At 41.9% G+C, this 22140-nt stretch overlaps 1 protein-coding gene across 1 annotated transcript in view; it reads left to right on the top strand.

The window, feature by feature from the left end:
• The window catches only part of METTL24 (methyltransferase like 24), a 95926-nt gene extending 82413 nt beyond the window's left edge, over positions 1 to 13513 (top strand). Inside the window, exon 5 of the mRNA XM_073893774.1 lies at positions 13199 to 13513. Coding sequence (XP_073749875.1) covers positions 13199 to 13513 — 315 coding nt within the window. The remainder of the gene's footprint in view (positions 1 to 13198) is intronic.
• The last annotated feature ends 8627 nt before the right edge of the window (positions 13514 to 22140 follow it).

The raw sequence follows: 22140 nt of genomic DNA, 5'->3' as shown, positions 1-22140 counted from the left end.
CCATTCTGGGGCACAGAGAATATAATGCTTTTGCCTCTTGTCAGATGTAAATGCAGTTGAAGAAACTCTGTTTTCAATTTCACCTGCCAGTGTGTTAAGTAGGGATGGCTCTTGGCTATCATGTGTGGAATATCTCTGTATATTTCCTGTACCAAATTTTAATTCTTCCTTTGAGTCATTTCCCAAAACATAGCTGCTGTGGCACAGAGAAGGCCCATTTTGATATTAGCTTACACAAGATGACCTTAATTTGGTCAGGGGTGGTTATGGACCTCCATGAGAATTGGTAAAAATAGTAACAGCTAGCTCTGATGGAGCCCATACTCTGTTGGGTGCTGTGCATGGTGCCATATGCGCATTTTCCTTTAACCTCAGGACAGGTAGGAGTCCTGTTTTTCTCTGAGTCACCGAGAGGCTAAACAACCTGCCCCAGATGCATGTGATGAAGCAATCGTCCTCAGAGCCAAAGTCCCAGCGACCACAGTGTTCTTAGAAGAGAACAGTCTTGAGCACAGACACACATTTTTGCATATAATTCCAGGGAGTACGAGTCTCACCTTGGTGATTGTTTAGGGAACTCTGACCTAAATGTATCCTAATTAGGAAACAGCTGATATTGGAAAACCACTATATACCTTCTCAGATCAAAGATTACCAGTGTGTGGATACTTCTGCATCTGCTCATGAGAGGGGGGAGAACCCAGCCTGTGTGGAGGTTGAGAGTCCTGTGTATACATGTGGTAAAAAACTCATGTAGTGGGGGAGCCTGGGTGGCTCAGTCGGTTAAGCGTCCATCTTTGGCTCAGGTTATGATCCCAGAGTCCTGGGATCGAGCCCCATGTCAGGTTCTCTGCTCAGCGGGGAGTCTACTTTTCCCTCTCCTTCTGCCCCTCCCCCCACCTTGTGCTCTTGCTCTCTCTCACATAAATAAATAAAATCTTTTAAAAAAAAAAAAAGCCCACATAGTGTCATCCGCCAAGTCCAGTGGTTCTCAAAGTGCGGTCCGTGGATCAGCAGCATCACCAGCAGCGGGGCTCCCGGTAGAAATGCAAATACTCAGCTCTGATCTAAATCTCCTTAATCAGAAGCTGTGTGTTCGCACGCCCTCCCACTGACGCTGATGCCTGTGGTACTCTGAGTGGCACCGTCCAACAGAACTTTGTGTAACGAAGCAAATGTCCTGTGGCTGCACGGTCCAGTATGGGAGCTGCTAGTACAGGTGGCTTTGAGCATTTGCAATGTGGCAGAACTGAAATTTTTAATTGTATTGGATTTTATTTAATTAATTAAAGTTTAAATGGCCACATGTGGTGACAGCACCACTTTGCTCCATAGCATTTCTAAACATTCTTATGCCTTTACATCTGAACAGTTCACCGCATTAGACACAACACAACAGGACAAAAAATGGAATGACACATATAGAATTATGTATTGATAGTATCTGTTTCCTTATACCAGTATTGTCATTGAACTAGAAAATGTTTGGGATGGGGGCCTTGCAGTTTAATGCCCGTGAAACCTTCGTAAGAGAAAAACAATTTGTACATATTTCCAAGTCCTGTCAGAACTTACGCTAAGTAGTGTCTTCTTGGATAATCGTCTCTGCTTTTAGACATTGAGGGCAAGAATTTTTTAATATTCTCAACTCAAGTTCTGTATCAAGTAAGAATGTTTGAATATTCTCAAATTCTGTATCAAGCAAGAACTTTTGAATATTCTCAACTCAATGTTCTCAACTTGAAGCAACTCAAGTTCCTTAAAGAGAATGAAATTCATCTTGTACTTGAGGGACAATTGTGATGTTCTGTACATTGGTAGAGGGGAGACATGGTCACCAGCAGACAGTTTTGGTGTTCTACACAAGAGGAAGTCCTATGAATAGAGGAACAAGGGCAGGAAGTGTCACGGCTTTCTGAGGAACAGCAAAGACTAACATTTGGCTAAAGGGTAGGGTTCATAAAGTGTTGGAAATGAAGACCTTGACACCGTTTGTGCAGAGTAGGATGATGGGATCCTCAGCTGCCCTCATTCCTAACTTCCAACCTTTGACGCTCTCTCCTCTTTTTCAGTCAGTGGTGTCTTAGGCAGGATGGTCACAGTGCTGGAGGTAGAGGGGCAGAAGAGAGGGGCAAAGTGTAGGATGGACAAGACTTTTATCATATGGGTTACCGTAACTACTGCATGTCAGGATCTCTCGTAGAAACTTGATACACAAGGAGGAGTTGGGTGCTGCCCTGAAGGAATGGATAGTCCAGGTAAGGAATCGGACATGTCAACAAATGAGTGCAAATTGTGCTATACACTTTCCTCGAAGTCAGGACAGGGTCCAGTCGAGGGACATCGGGGTGACGCTGACATAGAGCACACACCCTGAGGCTCTCTTCCCTCATCTCTTGTCTCTGCCTTCGACTCCTGCTGAGTATTTTCACCCCCAGTGCTGTTTTTCTTCACTTGTATTTCAGTGTATTTTAAACAATAAATAACCCAACAAGTTTGTTTTCTATTTCTCCAAGTGCTTGGGTTTTGTAGTTGGGCCATGTTTTTTTTTTTTTTTAAAGATTTTATTTATTTATTTGACAGAGAGAGAGAGAGAGACAGCGAGAGAGGGAACACAAGCAGGGGGAGTGGGAGAGGGAGAAGCGGGCTTCCCGCAGAGCAGGGAGCCCGATGCGGGGCTCGATCCCAGGACCCCGGGATCATGACCTGACCTGAAGGCAGACGCTTAACGACTGAGCCACCCAGGTGCCCCCAGGCCATGTTTTATGTAGCTTCTGTCACATGGCTGGCCTTACCATGTTCTGCGATTGACTCAGTCCCACATCTAAGAGTAAAATGTCTGGCTGAGAGACATTTTATTTGGGTATTTGCTTGGTTATTGATTTGTTTATACATCTATTCATTTAGGAGTAGTTTATGCCTTTTTTTTAAATGTCCCATCTCTTTCTGGAAATACTTGAGAATGCTTTTGTAAATATGATTAGGCCCGAAAAATAAATTAACGAGGTGATGTGGCACAGGGTTCTGACCTAAGGTCAGAGACAGATGCGTCCTTCTCAGCTGTGGGGGGGGGGGGGGGGGTGGGAGTGGGTAGAAATAAGTAAATTACATCCTCTGCCTGTCACAGTCCTGGCGCTGCCCCTGCTCTTCTCCCTGACTGCCTGGGCCCGGTCCCTTGCTGCCTCCTCAGTCCTGCGGAATTTGCACTGCTTGGCTCTTTGCTGTCACAAGTTCTCAGGGATGTAGGAAAGATGTTAGGGTTCAAAGCCAACAGCCAAGAAAGAATTCTTGGGATGTCTTCGGTGCAAAAAATTGGTTTTATTAAAGCCCAGGGACAGGACCCGGGGGCAGAAGGAGCTGCATGGGGAGGGGGTGACGGGTGACTGATTATATACTTTCAAGTTGGGGGTGGGGGTTAGGGATAGTGTAAGTCTCTAGGGAATTTGGAAGCAAGGTTTCTAGGACCTCTAGGGGGCTAGCTATTATTAGGAAAAGGTCACTTACTACTGTCTAATAAAAGCTGAGTCATGAGACCCTTCAGATCTATATTGGTGGGCCATATACTTGGAGGTAGAGATAAAGGAAGTTTCCAAAGGAATCTTTGTATGTTAAAGGAGACTTATAGGGTCCTGGGGGCTTGGGCTAAGATCGCCTTTTGCCTGTAGCAAAGTATTAACATCGAGGCAATTGAGTGCCTAGAGGAATGTCACTCTGCTAGTTTCAAGGACTTGTGAATGGGCTGTAAGTAGTAAGGAAATGTAATAATTTTTCTTCTGCCTTTGTTTCCCACATCAATCAGTAGCCTGCTGACTTCTTTTTGTTATTATTAACATATAATGTATTATTTGTTTCAGGGGTGCAGGTCTGTGATTCAACGGTCTTATACAATTCACAGCGCTCACCATAGCACATACCCTCCCCAGTGTCCATCAACCAGCCACCCCATCCCTCCCACCCCCCTCCACTCCAGCAACCCTCAGTTTGTTTCCTGAGATTAAGAGTCTCTTATAGTTTGTCTCCCTCTCTGGTTTTGTCTTGTTTCATATTTTCCTCTCTTCCCTTCTGATCCTCTGCCTTGTTTCTCAAATTCCACATATCAGTGAGATCATATGATAATTATCTTTCTCTGATTGACTTATTTCGCTTAGCATAATACCCCCTAGTTCCATCCATGTCGTTGCAAATGGCAAGATTTCATTTTTTTGATGGCTGCATAATATTCCATTGATCTTCTTGATCCACTCATCTGGACATCTGGGCTCTTTCCACAGTTTGGTTATTGTGGACATTGCTGCTATAAACATTGGGGTGCACGTGCCCCTTTGGATCACTACATTTGTATCTTTGGGGTAAATACCCAGTAGTGCCTCCTGACTTCTTGATTTCTTAGCAGCTCACCATTCCCTGTCCGTGGCCTAGGTTTCTAGAGCTAGGGCCAGGTTATAGCACCACATCCAAACCAGAAAATTCTCGCCCAGCAGCCTCAGGTTGTATTCTTTGGAATAGGCTGGAGATCTGACAAAAAAGTCTTTGTTTGTAAATGTTTCCCTTATTTCCTTGAAAATTCCTTTGCAGAGTGTTGCTCCCTGCAGAGGTCATTTCTGTGATCTGATTACTACATAAAATTATTTTCTTTTATTATTAGTTCAGAATCGATCTCACATTAGCTTTGAGTGACCCTTCATATTTCTTGTAATATTCAGGGCAAACCTTCTCTCTCTTTCCCTGGTGGTAGTGGAAATCTTGTAATGTTATATTTCTGCCAGCCAACAGTGATAATTAAGCCTGATTTAGTGTGTTTAAAGGCTAAGGATCTTAAAGAGACTTTTAGTCCTCTTGTTCATTTAAGATAAATTAATTTCTTCCATTTTCTCTCTCTCTCTCTTTTTTTTTTTTTTTTGTGGCCACACATATTTATTAACTGCAGTGTTTCTCACATGCTTGAGTATGTTACTGTATTTTATAAGTTACCACAGGGGCGGCGGGGGTGGGATGGGCAGAGGTTGAAGATCCTCAGTGCAGCATTTTCAAAACCAGTTTGACATGGAGCCTCTTTATTAAGGGAATCCTGGGAGGATTCCATTTTCTCTTTTTTTCTCAAAAACTAAGTTTCTTTAATGTGTTCAGCTTTTAATTTTGTAGGTGCAGATATATCTTGCTTTAAGTAGAATTGATATATAAAAGCCTAGATTTACTTTGCTTTAATCATTAGGTAAAACTTTTCATAATTATTTAAAAATTATGATTGAATACTGACCCAGACTGTAGTGAAAATGGGGGAATGAATGTCGCTTGACCTGTTGGGATGGTAGGTAATGATAATAATTTAATTTTTAAAAATATTCATAAATAACTAGATGAGGGGTTAAAAATAATTTTTATAACCGAGCCCAATTACAAAACTCAATTTGCACACTCCTTTCCAGGAATCTATTACTTTTACAAAATATGAGATATACCTGTAAATGTCATAAAGAGTATGATTCTGGCCCAAAACCAGACAGCTGATACTGAGGCAAGCAGGTGTATTTGTGGGTCAGTTACAGCCTGAATAGGAAGTTCCTTGTTCTGCGTTAGTTGATTGATAAGCTGGATGGTTAATATTGATATTTTTTGTTATTACTTATAGTTTTGGCTTGTAGCCAGGGATTTTGCTGAATATAATGGTTAATTAGCTTTATAACTGATGGTAAGACCCAGTTTTAAGCTTTAATACACATTTTCTGGGTGTGAAAAAGAATCTGTATCCTTTGAAAGATTTAACAGAGAACAATAGATAAAGCATTTTTTTATTAAGGTGTTTTAAATAAAAAGGTATATAGAAATAATTTAACATGTATTTAGTTAAAATTGGTTTGTCCTGTTTTTTCTTTCTTTAAATGGCATGCAGGTTTTTGTCTAATCTAGTGAATCACTCAGACACAGAGACACAGGGATGTTTAGGAATGCTCCAGAGTGTCACGTGGCTTCAGGATAAGAAAACAAGCGGTCACTGACTGGGCTGATGACAGTGGGGGAGCTCTTGGCGGTGTGTCTTGTGCAGGGCGGCCAGCCTTAGCGACACTTGGTTTGTCCTCAGTTTCCCAAGAGCAGGTACAGGAAGGGTCTACAGGTTAGAAAAATTTTTGAAAGTTGTAAACTGTGCCTGTCCTTGGCACATGCTACTCCACTCCTGGGAGTATTGTTATTCTAAGAAAATAAGAACATACCTAGATATTTAGCTCCAGGTTTGTTGATCACATCATCCAACTGATGATATGAACCCTCAATGTCCCTCAGCAGGGGGATTGGTTAAGTAAATTAAACCAATATAAAAGTCATCACAAAACATGTTACAGATAGAGGCAAATTATTTCTCTTGGCAGGAAAGCTCTTCTTCAAGTAAAAATTTGCGAGGGAGTCGAGTCCAAATATATAAAAGAGAGAAAAGGGGAGTTGGTCCTGTTGAGTCAAGGTAGAGGATCCAGAGCCTCCCCCACATCTCCCTCACTCTTGCAGGGGCCCCAGCCACCTCCATCACATGCTTGTGAAATCCCCGAGGGACACAGAGAACACTTTGATGGAAATTTCTTGGCCTGGAAAGATATTTGTGGTTAGTTACATTGTTACATTAAAGAGCATATTTGAAAACACATTATGATTCTAATTTTATAAACAATATGTGTGTTTGAATTATGCCTGTGTATGCTGTGATCTGTGTGTGTTGTGTGTGTGTGTGTGTTTATGGCAAAGAAAAATGTTTAGCAAGAAATATACCAGAGGTATTCAGGAGTTAACTCTTTTAAACTCTGGATTATAGGTATTTTAACTCCTTTTCTTTTTTCTTATCTGTAGTTTTAATTTTTAAATAATGACCATGTATTGATTTTTTAATAAGGAGAATATTTTTGGTTATATATGTATGAATTTCTAGGAATCACAGCTTTGGACTATATAGTATTTGGCACTGTACAAGTAACCTTTAACTTTTGCATGAATAGTACTTGGTCTCTGTTCTAGTTATCTAACTGCTACATAACGAGTCATCCCCAAAACTCAAGTTCCTTGATAATTACATTATTGATCACAGTTTCTGGGGGTCAGTGTTTGGGAAGGGCTCTGCTGGGTAGTTCTGGCTCAGGATCTCTCCTGGGGTTACAGTTGGACAATGGCTGGCACAGCCAGGGTTGGCCAGGCATCTCTTTCTTCATCTTGACTTAGGGCCTCTTCATGTGGGCTCTCTGCAAGGGCTAGTTTGGACTTTCTCACAGCACTGTGGCCTTGGGACAGTCAGATATCTGGCGTGGGAGCTAAAGTTTTCAAGAATGAGTGTACCACTGGACACAGTAGAAGCTTTTATGGACCAGGCTTGGATGTCATCTAGAACCACTTCTACCATACTCTTAGTCAATGGTAACAAGCCCATCAAGATTCCAAGGGAGCATCACAGGACAGGAGACATAATTTGTGGGGCCCAGTGCAAAATGAAAATTCAGGGTCCCTTGCTCAAAACTTATTAAGAATTTCAAGTCAGTGACAACAAAGCCAAGTATGGAGCCCTTCAACATGGGGGGCCTGATGTGCATCCTGTGAAATCATCCCCGGGGAGGGAATATCAATTCCATCTCTAGATAAGAGGAGGGTCAAGGCCATGCTGTAGAAAAGCAGGAGATGGGAGTTAATGGTGAGACCATCTTTGAAAAAGAAAATCTGCCACAGTCTCTATGACTCATCTTCAGTTAAGGAGGTGGCTTGCATTTTTACTCCCCAGAACTGGAGTTAGCCGTTAACCACAAAGGAGGAACTACTGGTTCTCCAGCAATCAGGCTGCCATAACAGTAACAGGGATGTGTTTTAAAACTCTTTGTGGAGAAATACCGGTTGCTTCTAAATAGATTCTAACAAAAATACCTGTTTTATATACCCCCCACCCCCCACCAAATTCTTAGGTTGAAGCACTTACCCTCAGTGTGACTATATTTGGTGATAGGGTCCTTAAGGAAGTAATAAAGTTACATGAAGTCATTAGAGTAGGGCCCTAATCCAATAAGACTGGTGTCCTTTTTTTTTTTTTAGATTTTATTTATTTATTTGACAGAGAGAGAGGGAACACAAGCAGGGGGAGTGGGAGAGGGAGAAGCAGGCTTCCCGCTGAGCAGGGAGCCTGATGTGGGGCTCGATCCCAGGACGCTGGGATCATGACCAGAGCTGAAGGCAGACGCCCAACGACTAAGCCACCCAGGCGCCCCCTATAAGAAGATGGAGAGATAGGAAGAAAGCATGAGCACAGACGAAAGTCTGTATGAGGATACAGTGCAGAAGCAGCTGTGGGCGAGCCAAGGAGAAGCCTTGGGAGAAACCACAATTGCCCACACTTTGATCTTGGACTTTCCAGCCTCTAGACCTGGGAGAAAATACATCTGTTGTTTAAGCCTCCCCCCAACCCCGGCCCCAGTCTGTGGCATTCTGTTATAGCAACCCTGGGACACTAATACGATATCTAAGACTTACACGTATTTATTTTACTTGTCCTTTTCAGTGTTTTCTTTATTAGTCATCCTTAACCCATTGACTATCCCAGGTTCTTTGTCAACGTCCGAGGAAAGCCAGATCTAATAGTAAATGCCATGTTTTATTTAGTGTCCCTTCTTTAATAATATTCTGATGAATAAGGGCTTTGTGATTTATTTTTCCTGGAGTGTTGCTTGTGTACAGCAAAGGTTCACTTCTAACCTAATACTATGGCTCATTCATGGATTTGTATATAAATTTGAATATCGCTTTTAATCACCGGGGTCAATTATTTGCAACCATGACCATGAACAGTTTGTCTCTTCCTTTCTGTGTATGCCACTCTTCCCCTCAAGGGCTGGAATCTGTTTCACCTCACCTTGAATCTGGGCTGGCCTTGTGATTTGCTTTGCCCAGTAGAATGCAGTGGAAGTGGTGCTGGTGAGTCCCAGGCCCAGTCCTTTAAAGGTGCTGCAGTGCGCGGTGCAATCTGCCTAGCCCACTGCAGAGTCCCCTTGAAAGGGAAAAGGCTCAGGTGGGGAGCTGCAAGCATGAGGGTGTTGAGTGCCTGCTGAGTTCCAGGAGGGAGAGGGAAACGGCTAGGGAATTGGGGGGCGGTGCCAGAGACAAAGTGCACCTGCTGGGGCCTGCCTCTGTGGCCGGGAAGGAACCAGGGAACGAAGCACAGGGCTTTTATGATGGTGGTTTTAATTGGCCATGGAGCCCTGTTGACCTGCCGTGGATATTGCGAAGTTGGAGCTGTCAGGGCTGCCTGATGTAGGGACTGGCGAGACAGCATCCACAATTGCCTCAGAGAGTCACTGGCCCTTGGATCTCTGGTACAGGACACTTTCCCCAGGCACTGGCTGGGAAATTGGCTCCAGAACACATACTGCCTTGCCAAAGCTCCTACAGGGATAGCTACCTCACACACTGTTGTAGCTGGAATTGTGTGCACCCCAAATTCCTATGTTCAAGTCCTAACCCCTAGTACTTCAGAATATGAACTTCATTGGAAGTAGGGTCACTGCAGATGTAATTAGCTTAAGTGAGGTCATAATGGGGCGCCTGGGTGGCTCAGTCTGTCGGTTAAGCATCTGCCTTCGGCTCAGGTCATGATCCCGGAGTCCTGGGATTGAGCCCCGCATCGGGCTCCCTGCTCAGCGGGGAGCCTGCTTCTCCCTCTCCCTCTGCCTGTCTCTAAACATAAATAAATAAACAAATAAATACATAAATAAAGTAAGTTATACTGGTGTAGGCTGGGCGCCTAATCCAATATGACTGGTGTCCTTATAAAGAGGGGAAATTTGGGCACAGGCAACCTGTAGATGAAGAAATAGATCAGAGTAATGCAGAACAGCAGGAGCTAGGAGAGAGGCACAGAACCAAGTCTCCGGTGTAGCTCTCAGGGGAACCAATGCTGTTGGACACCTCGATGTCAGACGTGTAGCCTCCAGAGCTATGAGACAGTACATTACTGTTGCTGAAGCCCCACAATTTGTGGTACTTTTTAATAGCAGCCCTAGCAAACTAGTACAAAGGCCAGTGCCCCTTTGCCTACTTTTTCCCATCTCTGCAGTTCCAGGTGGCTGAATGCAGACAGAAGCTTGTGTCCATGATGTGGGGGCTGCCAAACGGCCTCACACCTTAATCCAGTTAAAATTAAAAATTCTCATTTCCTCAAAAAGTTCTGGGAAGGGCGATTTATTGGGTATTTCAGGCACAAGGGAAAGGAGATACTTTTTGATAGGAGGACCTTTTTAATGCCTCTGAAATTGTAGCAGATACGTTGTTTGATCGACCTTCTTCGAGACCCTTCCACCCAAGAATATGTCTTTCGTTATTGCAGAGTTTACACAGAGTTAACACCTTGTTTTTCTCAAGAAACCTGACTTAACCTGACTGGATTCGGACTGGCCCTTGATTATTCCGATGTAATCATTTTTTGTAATGATTTTTAGGGCCATGATTGTTGAAAGCTGATGTTGGAGTCTTAAAAGAGGTGTACCTGATGCAGAAATGTTCAGTGCCTTATACAAACAATAATATTGGATGCATTATGCAGTAATAATGGAAATTACATTTGCAGAATAGTTGTGGTGAGAGAACATTCTGAAATACAAAAAATGGAAAAAGCACAGAGGGAAAGAAACCCATGTTTTATTCACAGCATTTGGCTGGTTGTGTTTTCAGGCTGGAAGTCAGGGAAGAAGTTTATGAGCTCCTCGGTCCTGCGCCATCCTTGGCCGTGTGATTTAGATCAACCTACTCAATTCTGATTGAAGTGGAGAATTTCCAGTCATTGGAATCAAAAGGGGTTGGCAATGTGGTCGTATTTGAGAGTACTTTCTGCTCTTTTGATAGGACAGCATTTTGTTAAGTGAAATTGGATTTTCGCAGTAAGCGTATATTTGCTATGATTTATCCTAATTTGTTTTTTTTCTGTTGCTCATAACTTCTGATTGATAGCTTATTTTAAAAATATGTTTGGAAAAAAATGAAGCATATATTCCTCTATCTTCACCAGTGTAGTTTTTAGGTCAGTTGCAGGCTGATTAACTTTGCCCTGTCCCTTAATAGTTTGATGTATTGATCACATTCAGCATATGTGAACTCACAGAAAACCATGGTAGAAATACATCTATAAGGATTTTAAAAAATTCTTAACTATGTGAATTGACATGAAATGTTGATTTTGAGTTTTGGCTATTTTTTGTACTAATTAGACAATTTTGTAAAGTTTTTTTTTTTTTTTAAGATTTTATTTATCCATTTGACAGAGAGAGACACAGTGAGAGAGGGAACACAAGCAGGGGGAGCTGCTAGCAGACGGAGGGAGAAGCAGGCTTCCCGCCGAGCAGGGAGCCCCATGCGGGGCTCGATCCCAGGACCCTGGCATCATGACCTGAGCCGAAGGCAGACGCTTAACCAACTGAGCCACCCAGGTGCCCCCAATTTTGTAAAGTTTTTAAATACATACTTCTTTTGGCAGTTTAATTACCCCAATTCAAGAATATTCTGCTTAAAATTTCAATGATTAAACAAAGTCAAGAAAGTGGCAGGGCCGCAGAGATGAAAAAAAGTGAGTTAATTCTTTTGTGTCCAGTTGACAAGAATTATCTTAGCCTTGTGCCTTGTGCACGTTTGCATAGAATCTGCCTTTGGTTCCTTTCAGAAAAGGAAGTTTTTTGTTTTGTTTTTCCTTTTACCTTTTCTCTTTGAGTTTGGAAAGGCTGGTTTACAGATATCTAGATGATTCTGAGGCCTCTTGGTATTCTTGGGGTGTTGCCATCACTCTTTCCCTGGTGGACCATGAGGTGCTACTTACTGTCCAAGGCAAGATGGTGAAAGAGGGCATCTCCCTTGGGATGTGAGGGTACTGGGCAAGGACCATTTTCCTGGAGAAGTTATGTCTAAATCCTATCCATCTTCTCCTTCACCCAACTCTGAAATCACACGAGCAATGCTGGCAGCCCAAAGTCGTTTTTACCAAGGCCTCGTCTGCATATAGGGCTGTTTCACTGAGATGATGTATGTAGAAAGTAATTCTTTAAGCTGTAAACTGCTCTGCAAATGGAAACTGGGGATATTGATAACAAGACTTCTACTCACGGGCCCTTATTCACTCTCTAATGGCACTTTATTTTCTAAACCAAAAGCCTTTTAGGGAATCTGAGTTACCCTTTTTCCGCTTGTGGTTTATGGGGAGTCAGCATCATGTAGTGGGTAAGAACATGGGCCATGTGGACATACTCAGTTCACATGTCACCACTGCCTCTCCAGCTGTGTGACTGGGGATAGGTTACTGAGTCTGGTTTCCTAAACTTCAAACAGGGATAGCAACAGAATCAGCCTTGCAGATTTGTTGAGAGGAGTAAAGGGATATTGCAAGCGAAGCACCTTGTACGGTGCCAGGCGCATACAAGCGCTCAGTCAGTACTTAGCTTTCATTGCTTTCTGGAGGCCTTTGGGCTTCTGTTATTCTAATAGCAAAGCCAGCAAAAATGAGCTGATTCTCATAATTTAATTAATTGCAAAATCTCTCCTATCCTCCTCTTCTCCCCGTATTTCATCTTACCTAGAGTGTGAACTTAGGTTCATTAAACGAAGAGAGAATGGTGTTGCCTTTTTCCCCCTCTTTAGGATGCTGTGCTGGTGTATGGTGTTAAAAGAAATCATGGGATAATAATTTTTTTTTTTTTTTTACTAGTCTAATATTCAGATACCTGAGAACTCTCCCTGGCTTCCAGTCCTGAGAAACTGGAGGGGGCTGAGGTTTGTGAGGCGGTCCCAGCAGACGGTGGCCCTTTGTCTGTGCCTCCCCATGGGCCACCATGCTGTCCTGACATGGCTGGGTTCCTGCGAGCAGAGTCTGGGTTGTCGGGGAGAGGCTGGGGGCACGCAGCTCCGTGAAACATACGCTCCAGCGTCTCCTTCTCAGGCATCCGTCCCCACTGGGCAGAAAGTAGGAGTGTCCTTTATGATTTCCGACTGGCATTTCATTCTTCGTATACTAACATTTGGCGTGGAGTGAGATGAGGAAACTCATGTCATTAGTGGCCGTTGAAAAAGACCTCTAACTCTAAAATTTGAAACATTCTGCTTTTGTAGGAGGTCATTAGTTATACAGCAGTGCGCCTGAGGTCAAGATGGTATTTTTAACAACGTTTATTGAATCTGCTGATCTCATTTCATCGTTTTGTTACAGATTGATGTTCTCAAAGCAGATTTGGAGAGTGCAGAATGGAAAGTTTTAGAAAATCTTATTCTGGAAGATGTCCTGGAACAAATCGGGCAGCTCACCTTTGAGATCCATCTGCACTGGCCCGGGTTTGAGGTCAGTGGTGGGGATAGCAGTGTCGTGCGATTCTGGTACAGCCTCCTCAAAGAGTTAGAACTAAAGGGTTTCAGGCTTTTTCATAGTTACAAAGACTTGTCTAAACCCCAGCTGTTCCTGAAGAAAGACATTTTCAATGCAAGTAGCTGTTATACTCTGAGTTGGGTGAATACAAGATGGACCTAGGGTGCAGGACCTCATGGAGAACTCCAGGAAATAATTGCAGAATGAGGCGTGTCCTTGGCCAGTCTCCTCCCACCAGCCTGTTAGCTGCTCCAGGCGGGGGTCGTGTTATTGCCTTTGTAGTGCACGTAGCCTGGCACCTGCCCTGTGGTAGGCACATAGTTAAGACCTGTGGATGGGATGGACACCAGAGTGCCACAGGAGTGCATCTCCATCTGCCCAAAGCCTGGGCCTTTCTCCCGTTTGCCTCCAACAGAGCGGGGATGCTTGTCCTTCTTCGTTTTAACCGGGAAGATAACCCTCTACTTATCTGTGTTCCCTAAGGTTCATTATGTATCTAAAATCCATGAATTCACCAACATGAGGAAGAAATTACCTAACATTTCCATTTTTACTGAGTTGATGAGATTCTTAAGTTTGTAAGTTACCGTTTAAAAGAGGGCCTTTCCTTTGACTTTCACTACCTTCTTTCAGGGTTTTTCTTGTTCACCTGGTCAATGACATTCTTTAGGACCTTGTAGGTTTCACTCATTCCTCCTCAGCCTTTGCTGAGGCTATGCTGTGGCTTTATAAGCACCCCTGATTCTGGTTTCTGGGGACTCAGACACACCAAATTCTGTTACTGAGCTTAAAAGACTAGACTATCTAGAACTTCAACTCAGGATTCTTTTCAGACTCAGCCTTAAATCCCCTTTCGTTCCTGTGAAACTAAGCACAAAGCAGAATTTGGGTGTCTTTGCTGTTGCCTCCACTGACTTCAGACCTGATTTCCCAACCACAGCCTTGCCTATGCTGTCAAAATTTTTTTTTTTTTAATACATTATGTCAAAGATTAAGTGAGTTTTTCTCTACTGCCAGTTGGCATTGTTAGAAGACCGTGGCCTGAGAGTCAAAGTCTGTCTCTTTCCTGGGATGCTTACATAGTGTTTCAGTAACACCAATCCTTTCCGTATTTTTAAAAATTAAACAGAAAATGTAGGTTCTCAGTACTTCAAATGATCTCCATCATTTTCATTTACGGGATCAGACATTCACCCCCCATGAATGATTTTCAAAAATTCTATTTCAAATAAGTCAATTGAATAGCATAAAAACAAACCAAATTATTACCTTATTATAAATTAAGTATATTTTCTGGCATTTTTTACATCATGAGAGAGAGCAGGAAAACTATATATCCATTGTTTGTTCAAGAAATTTGGGGAGAGAGTAGAATGCTGGTTGCTACTAGACTTTATCCCTTCTTCCCGTTTTTTACCTCCTTCTACCCCAGATGTTCCCTGGGTTGGCTTTTTGTTTCTTGCAGTGGTTTGAAAATACCATGCCCTCAAGTGAGAAACCAAAATATAGTAGAGTTAGATGATCTTACTCACTTCAGTTCAAAAGGGAACAAGACTTTCTGAATTTTTAAAAATACAAATAAGCTTTTTACTTTAAAACACATAGTACACTAGTAAAAGTCATTGAGGTGGGAGAACCAGCTTGAATCGGTTAAAAAGTAGCGGCTAAATTGCTCTCCATGTCCACAGGTATCTCAAAAGCACAAGGGGTCCATGAAAAACTCTGAAGTGGTTTAATGCTTAGTGTGCGTGGTATTGCCTTCAAAACAAAGTTAACTTTAGTCTGGTTCCTGCTTGGATTATATCACAGATTCTCTCTTTTATTTTTTTAATCAAAATTTTATACACTGAAGTATATACAATAAACCTTTTTATCCATTAAACCTTGTAAACCTTCTTGTACACCAAAGTATGAAGTGTTCTAGTCTTATGTGTCCAGTCTGTTCAGACTTTAGGTACGCACACACCCATGTTAAGACTTTCAATTCAGGGGATTGAAGATTGATGGAATCACTGAAAGCCCCTTTTGTACAGGGCAAGTCCCCATTTATTCCAGATTGGTGGTGCAGAACATTGACTTCATCACACATACACACACACACACACACACACACACACACACTATATGTGTGTGTATATATATATATATATATATATATATATATATATATATATATATTATCTGAAGCAAGAATGGCTGTACTGTTAAAAAAACGACAAACTCAAAATAAATCACAAACCCACACACCCACACCCACCTACAAGGCAGCTTGTTCAATAGTTTTTTGTACTTATTTTATGCTTATTTCTAAGACTGTCCTTCATTCCCTTCATGGATAGTTTGAAATTTATGATGAATATCCTGACTGTTGCTATGGTTTCCCTGCCTCTGAAATTTATTATGCTTATTGTGTAGGCTGGGGTGTCTTAACCTCAGCACAGATTGCCATTTTGGGCTGGATAATTACTTGTTGGGGGAGGGAAGGCTGTTCTGTGCCTTGTAGAATGTTTAGCAGCATCCCTGGCTCTCTCCACTAGATTCCAGGAGCACCTCTCCCTCTCCCCCACTCAGCTGTGACAACCAGAGACATCTGCAGACAGTGTCAAATGTCCCCTCGGGGGCAAAGCCATCCCCCGTGGAGAACTGGCAGGCCACGAGCAAGGGTCTGGGGTACCACGCACTGCCATCTGGGAAGATCCTGCTTATGAAGGCAAAACAAGAACCACCACCACTGTAACCCCCACAAGAGCAACACACACAGAACACAGGGAAGAGGCAAAGTCAAGAGCTGCTATTGAGAGCATCCTTTGTGCCCAGCACTGGGCAGAGATGGTTCCTCATTCTCCCAGGAACTCCATACGGAAGTGGAGTTTTCCTGATTATACAAGTGAGGAAACTCTGGGAGGTTAAATAGCTTATTCAGATGATGCCACTAATAGATGGTAGAGTAGGAATCCACCTCTCCGATCTTTCAGATCCAAAGCCTGTGCTGGTCCCCTTCCCTCCACAGTGCTGCCTCAATAGCTTCTAACAGATGTAAGATGCCACTCCCAAAGGACGTATTTTTGCTTCCTTATTAGTAAAGGGGGGGGGTGGGGGTGGCGGAAACTACAAATATACTAACATCAGACCTGCAAATCAGTTAGAGTTGGGACATTTTTGTAGCATGCAGGTTGAGTTTAAATAATCTATTTAAGGGGTGCCTGGGTGGCTCAGTTGTTAAGCGTCTGCCTCCGGTTCAGGTCATGATCCCAGGGTCCTGGAATCGAGCCCCGCGTTGGGCTCCAGCCCCGCGTTGGGCTCCAGCCCCGCGTTGGGCTCCCTGCTCAGCAGGAAGCCTGCTTCTCCCTCTCCCACTCCCCCTGCTTGTGTTCCCTCTCTCACTGTGTCTCCCTCTGTCAAATAAATAAAATCTTAAAAAAAAATCCGTTTAATTAAAATATGCCTGCCAAATGGAGACTTCCTGCAAGAAGAGGGGGACCCAGCGACTTCTCTGTCAATATTTCAGGTTGCCAGAAAAGCTCTTGCAAGGCCTGGAAGCAGCTCTTGGCCCTGGCTTGTCCCACTATGTGGCACTTTCCTCTTAGGTTTTAGAAAGGGCACAGTCACTTGGAAATGGAGTGTTTCCTTTGTTTTCCAAGTAGTCTTTGACCTGCAGATACATGGGCCTCATCTTACCAGAGCAATGCTCAAAAAAACCTTGTTTAGGTGAAAGACATATAAGACATACGTAAGAATTTCACACAAACTGTGTCACAAAGAAAAAATATTTCCCTTTCCCCTTCTCTTAGAGTGATTGTATTTGTTGCAGCTATAACAGGTTATCATATAAATATTTGTAACTATTTGATATGTTAAAATGAAGAAAGTCAGGAAGAAGTAAACAAACGTCTGTTAGAATTCTCTGAAGGACCACTGATCTGTATTAGGGTAGAACAAAAGTAAATTCATGAGTTTACAGTGTTTAGTCCAAATTAATTATTCATGTAAGCCATTTCTGCCTTGGCTATACGATTTTAGAATATAGTAAACACAGTACAAGATTTGTATTTCCTAAGTATTACATATTTGGTTTTTGCAAAGCTTGGATTAATACCAGGGAGCCAGCCTCATCATCACATTTTGTCAGATTAAAAGTGAAGCCCTTGTTAAAACAGATTATTATTCTTGACAATACAACAGTACCTCCAGGCTCAATTAATATAATTGTTCTTTTCTGCTGGAGATAAGTTTATGTTTGCCTTTTAAGCAATAACAATTCTTTTTGTATTAGCCAATAGCTGCTTCTTTGTGAGTTCAGAAACACATTTAAGTTAAGGTAAAAATGTCTTTTTCTTATTGAAAGAGGTATTTGAACTTTAGTTATCACATGAAATCATAACCCAAAGATTCAGTGTATTCTTAAACTGCCTAAATTTACAAAATATTGAAATTCTTTAGATAATTATATTTCTGTCCTTAAGGAAAATAAATCAGGCAAACTTAATGTCACACTTTATGTTTAACACTATATGGAGAAATGCTAGTTTAATTAAAATTAATGCTTTGTGGGGCATCTGGGTGGCACAGTTGGTTGAGCATCGGACTCTTGGTTTCAGCTAGGGTTGTGATCTCAGGGTCATGGGATCGAGCCCCGTGACGGACTCCCCGCTCAGCACGGTCTGCTTGAGATTCTCTCTCTCAAATAAATAAATCTTTGAAAAAAAAAAAACCAAAAATCAGCTAATGCTTCTTAAAACAAACAACATTCCTGCGGGCACAGTTATGGGACCCAACTCTAACAAAAGAGGCCAAAAGAATGTCTTTTGCTAGGTTCTGTTTTACTAAAGGATGAAACAAACACAGTCTCAGTAGCTGAGTGTTTCTTTTGAACTACCTAACTCGGAGAGAGCAGGCTGGAAGCCCAAAGGTTATGCCACAAATCTGACAGTTTAAAAAATACACAACTAAGTTGCATTATGTGGAGGAGGCAGAACAGTAGGATGAAAGGAGAAAGATTTTGATGCTGCTGTTGACTAGCTGTGTGGCGTCGAGCAAATCATCACCTTTATTTGCCTAGTTGCTTATCTTAGGTTGGAATATTTGATTTCTAAGGTTTCTTCTTGCTTGAAGATCTCCTTATTCTAAGATTTTTGTGATTAAAGAAGGCTTAGACAGTGGTAGGGTAATTTCTTGATTTGTGTGCTATAAAGGGAAGCCTTAGGATAAATTCAGAAGAATCCAAATGATGTGCTTATTCAGAAGAAAAGGCCCGGATAAAAGAGGAAATCTGTGATGATAGCTCCCCAATCAAATGAAGTGTCCTCAGGCCAAGTACCTCTTTGGAGAACACCTTAAACTCACAGGGTTCTAAAAACCGGAATGTTTCAGACTGTACTGGTTTATACATCTGTTTACAGAATATCCTAAGAAAGTGGCACCATCTGAAGATACTAGATTAAGTATGTATATCTATGGTGATCCTTCTGTATGTGCATGTGTGAGCGTGTGTGTGTACACAACACACACACATATGTACATATACATTTATATGAATGGCTGAATGCCCAAGAAAAGAAAAATCTTCAGACACACGAAGCTCAGAGGGAGCCTAGAACCAGACAGGTAGGTAGAGCAAGAACCTACTCTGTAGTCCTAGAGTTTAGCGTACCAGTGGTGCTAGAGGCCTAAAGCACTGGAGATAAGGCTGTGCTGGGGGAAAGGATCGGCATGGAGACACCTGCACAGTGGGACCCTGGGAGTGCTACATTACCTCAATGCAAGAGTCCTAAAAAACCTCCCTCCCTCATCCCCACCCCCAGCATAAGAAAGCCTATCCTTGCTGTAGCTCTGGGAGGAACTAAAAGTTTCCCGTGAGAATTTGAAACCTCTGGCCTGTTTACAGAGTTGAATTTATATTAATCTCATGGTGAAGAAAACCATAAGCTGAGAAATATAATTGTTGTTTTCTGCTGGAGATAAGTTTATGTTTGCCTTTTAAGCAATTATAAGCTGAGAAATTAAGATTAAACAACAGGGAGTATACATAAGGGTATATGGCAGAAACGGATGTAAAATGACTGTGAAGGGGCTCTTCAGCTCAGGCTACAAAGGATTTCTTCAAAAAAGAAAAAACAGGGTGCCTGGGTGGCTCAGATGGTTAAGTGTCTGCCTTCGGCTCAGGTCATGCTCCCAGGGTCCTGGGATCGAGTCCCGCATCAGGCTCCCTGCTCCTTGGGAGCCTGCTTCTCCCTCTGCCCCTCTCTCTCTCTGTCTCTCATGAATGGATAAATAAAATCTTTAAAAGAAAAAAGAAAAAAAAAGAAGAAAAAACAAGCGCATTTAAGATGAATTCCTAATAAAAAGTTACAACTGACAAGGAAGTGACCCACCATGAGGTAGAGTTGACATACACAATAAACACTGGGGTTTTCAACCCAAGAACTTGACATAACAAGTCTTAAGTTTAATATAAATTGTTTAAAATGATTAAAGGCATAAAAGACGGGCGCCTGGGTGGCTCAGTCGTTAGGCATCTGCCTTCGGCTCAGGTCATGATCCCAGGGTCCTGGGATCGAGCCCCGCATCGGGCTCCCTGCTCCACAGGAAGCCTGCTTCTCCCTCTCCCACTCCTCCTGCTTGTGTTCCCTCTCTCGCTGTCTCTATCAAATAAATAAATAAATAAATAAATAAATAAATAAATAAATAAAATCTAAAAAAAAAAAGGCACAGAAGACTATATAGAAACCTTAAGAAAATGATATATGAAGAACAGGTAAATATAAAAAAGTATAACTAGACCTTTCATAAAGGGAAAGTCATTGGAATAGATTTAATGGATTAAGTGGCAGATTAGATACAGCTGAAGAGACTGCAAAGCAAACTGGAAGATAAACTGAGGAAACTACCCAAAATGTAGCACAGAAAAATTTATATTCTTAACGTATTTTGAGTAGTCTGAAGATGAAGCAGTAAAGTTGAATATTTGAGCTATGGGTGTAAAAAGTGGTGCTAGACCTGTTATGTGTAATATGGCAGTCATTAGCTGCAGGTTGCTATTGAGCACTTAGAATGTGGCTAATATGACTGAGGAATTGAATTTTAAGTAACTTAAATTTAAAAACTTCTACCTGATTCAGTTATTAGAAAACTCAGATATACTTGCAGCAACTTGGGCATGTAAATCAACTTGGTGTGAAACAGGTAAAATATCTGATGAATATTTAGTGTCTAAATTGAGACATGCTGTTGTGTGTGAAATATACACCAGATTTCAAAGACTTAGTATGAGGAAAGTAAAATATTTATTTAAAAAATAGAGGGGCGCCTGGGTGGCTCAGTCAGTTAAGCGTCTGCTGACTCTTAATTTCAGCTCAGGTCATGATCTCTGGGTCTTGGTATCAAGCCCCACATCAGGTTCCGTGCTCAGCAGGGAGTCTGCTTGAGATTCTCTCTCTCCCTCTCCCTCTGCCCCTCCCCCCCAGCTCATGCTGTATTTATTTCCAGAGAGAGAGTGAGATAGAAAGCGTGAGAGTACAAGCAGGGGGAGTGGCAGGCAGAGGGAGAAGCAGGTTTTCCACCGAGCAAGGAGACTGATGTGGGACTCAATCCCAGGACCCTGGGATCATGACCTGAGCCAAAGACAGACGCTTAACCAACTGAGCCACCCAGCCATCCCTAAATCGACCTTTTAAAAAAATAACTGAATGGTGAAATAATACTTTGGATATATTTCTATCCCGTTTTTTTTTTAATGTGGCCATTAGAAAGTTAAAAATTGTACACATGAAAAAAGGTTACACACATGGCTCACATTTTCTATTAGCACTATCCTGGAACATGTACTTAAAAAATATTTGAGATTTGAGTTAGTCCCTCAGACCTTAAAGATTGTGATTGCAGTTCCAGGAAGGTGTGCAAGCAAAGGAGTTCTCTCTTTCTTTGTCACTAAAAATAGAGCCCCTCTAAGGACTCTGGCTGCAAGTTGCAACGGCCTTTCCCTTAAGTTCCAGATAAAATGGCAGTGTTTAGGTTGAGATAGCTGTTTCTACAATTAATAAAGTGATTATGAACAGAGAAATATAGAAAATGTATATACATACATATCTTCACATACATATATGCGTGTGTATATATATATATATATATACACGCAAACCTACAATAATACATAGATGCATGTAAATACATGCACACATGCATGTATTTATTTCTGGTTATCAAAATTTCTCTTATGTGGACTAAACAGTGCCATTTCTGAAATATTCAAGCTAGACTCTACTGCACTGATTCTCATTCCTAGTGTGTCTGTCCACCGGGGATCTTGCTAAAAGTGCTGAGTTTGACCCAGTGAATGAATATACACATATTTTTGTATATCCACATTAATATACATTCAAATATATATCAATATAAATATCTACGTATTTCTCAGTTGTAATTTTTTGTTCATTCATTCACTTTACTTACCCATTGATCAAATGAACATTTGAGAACATGGGTGTTCTCTGAAAATTCATGGGCTCTCATGAATTTGAGCCACGTGCTGTGAGAACCTTCTTTCTATTGGATCCTCTCTTCTCCTTCATGGGTCCCTTAGCACTTGCCTTATTTCTACTATATTTCATTGATTAATGTATGATCCACTAAGAGAGAATGCTGCCAATTAAACCATGACACATCACTGACTTTAAGACATAGCCCTAATTTCAGAGATGTCAAAACGTGGAAAACATGCATCTTTGATGGCACACACCATCGGCGTTCCCTAAGTCTCACCTTGAGACCCAAATTGAATACTGCTGCTGGAT

The sequence above is a fragment of the Callorhinus ursinus genome, unplaced genomic scaffold (genome assembly GCF_003265705.2).
Source record: "Callorhinus ursinus isolate GAN/ISIS: 27379988/994484 unplaced genomic scaffold, GSC_fseal_2.0 scaffold6, whole genome shotgun sequence".
NCBI lineage: Eukaryota > Metazoa > Chordata > Mammalia > Carnivora > Otariidae > Callorhinus > Callorhinus ursinus.
Note: the sequence above shows the minus strand (reverse complement) of the source record. Positions and strands in the feature narration are given on the sequence as shown.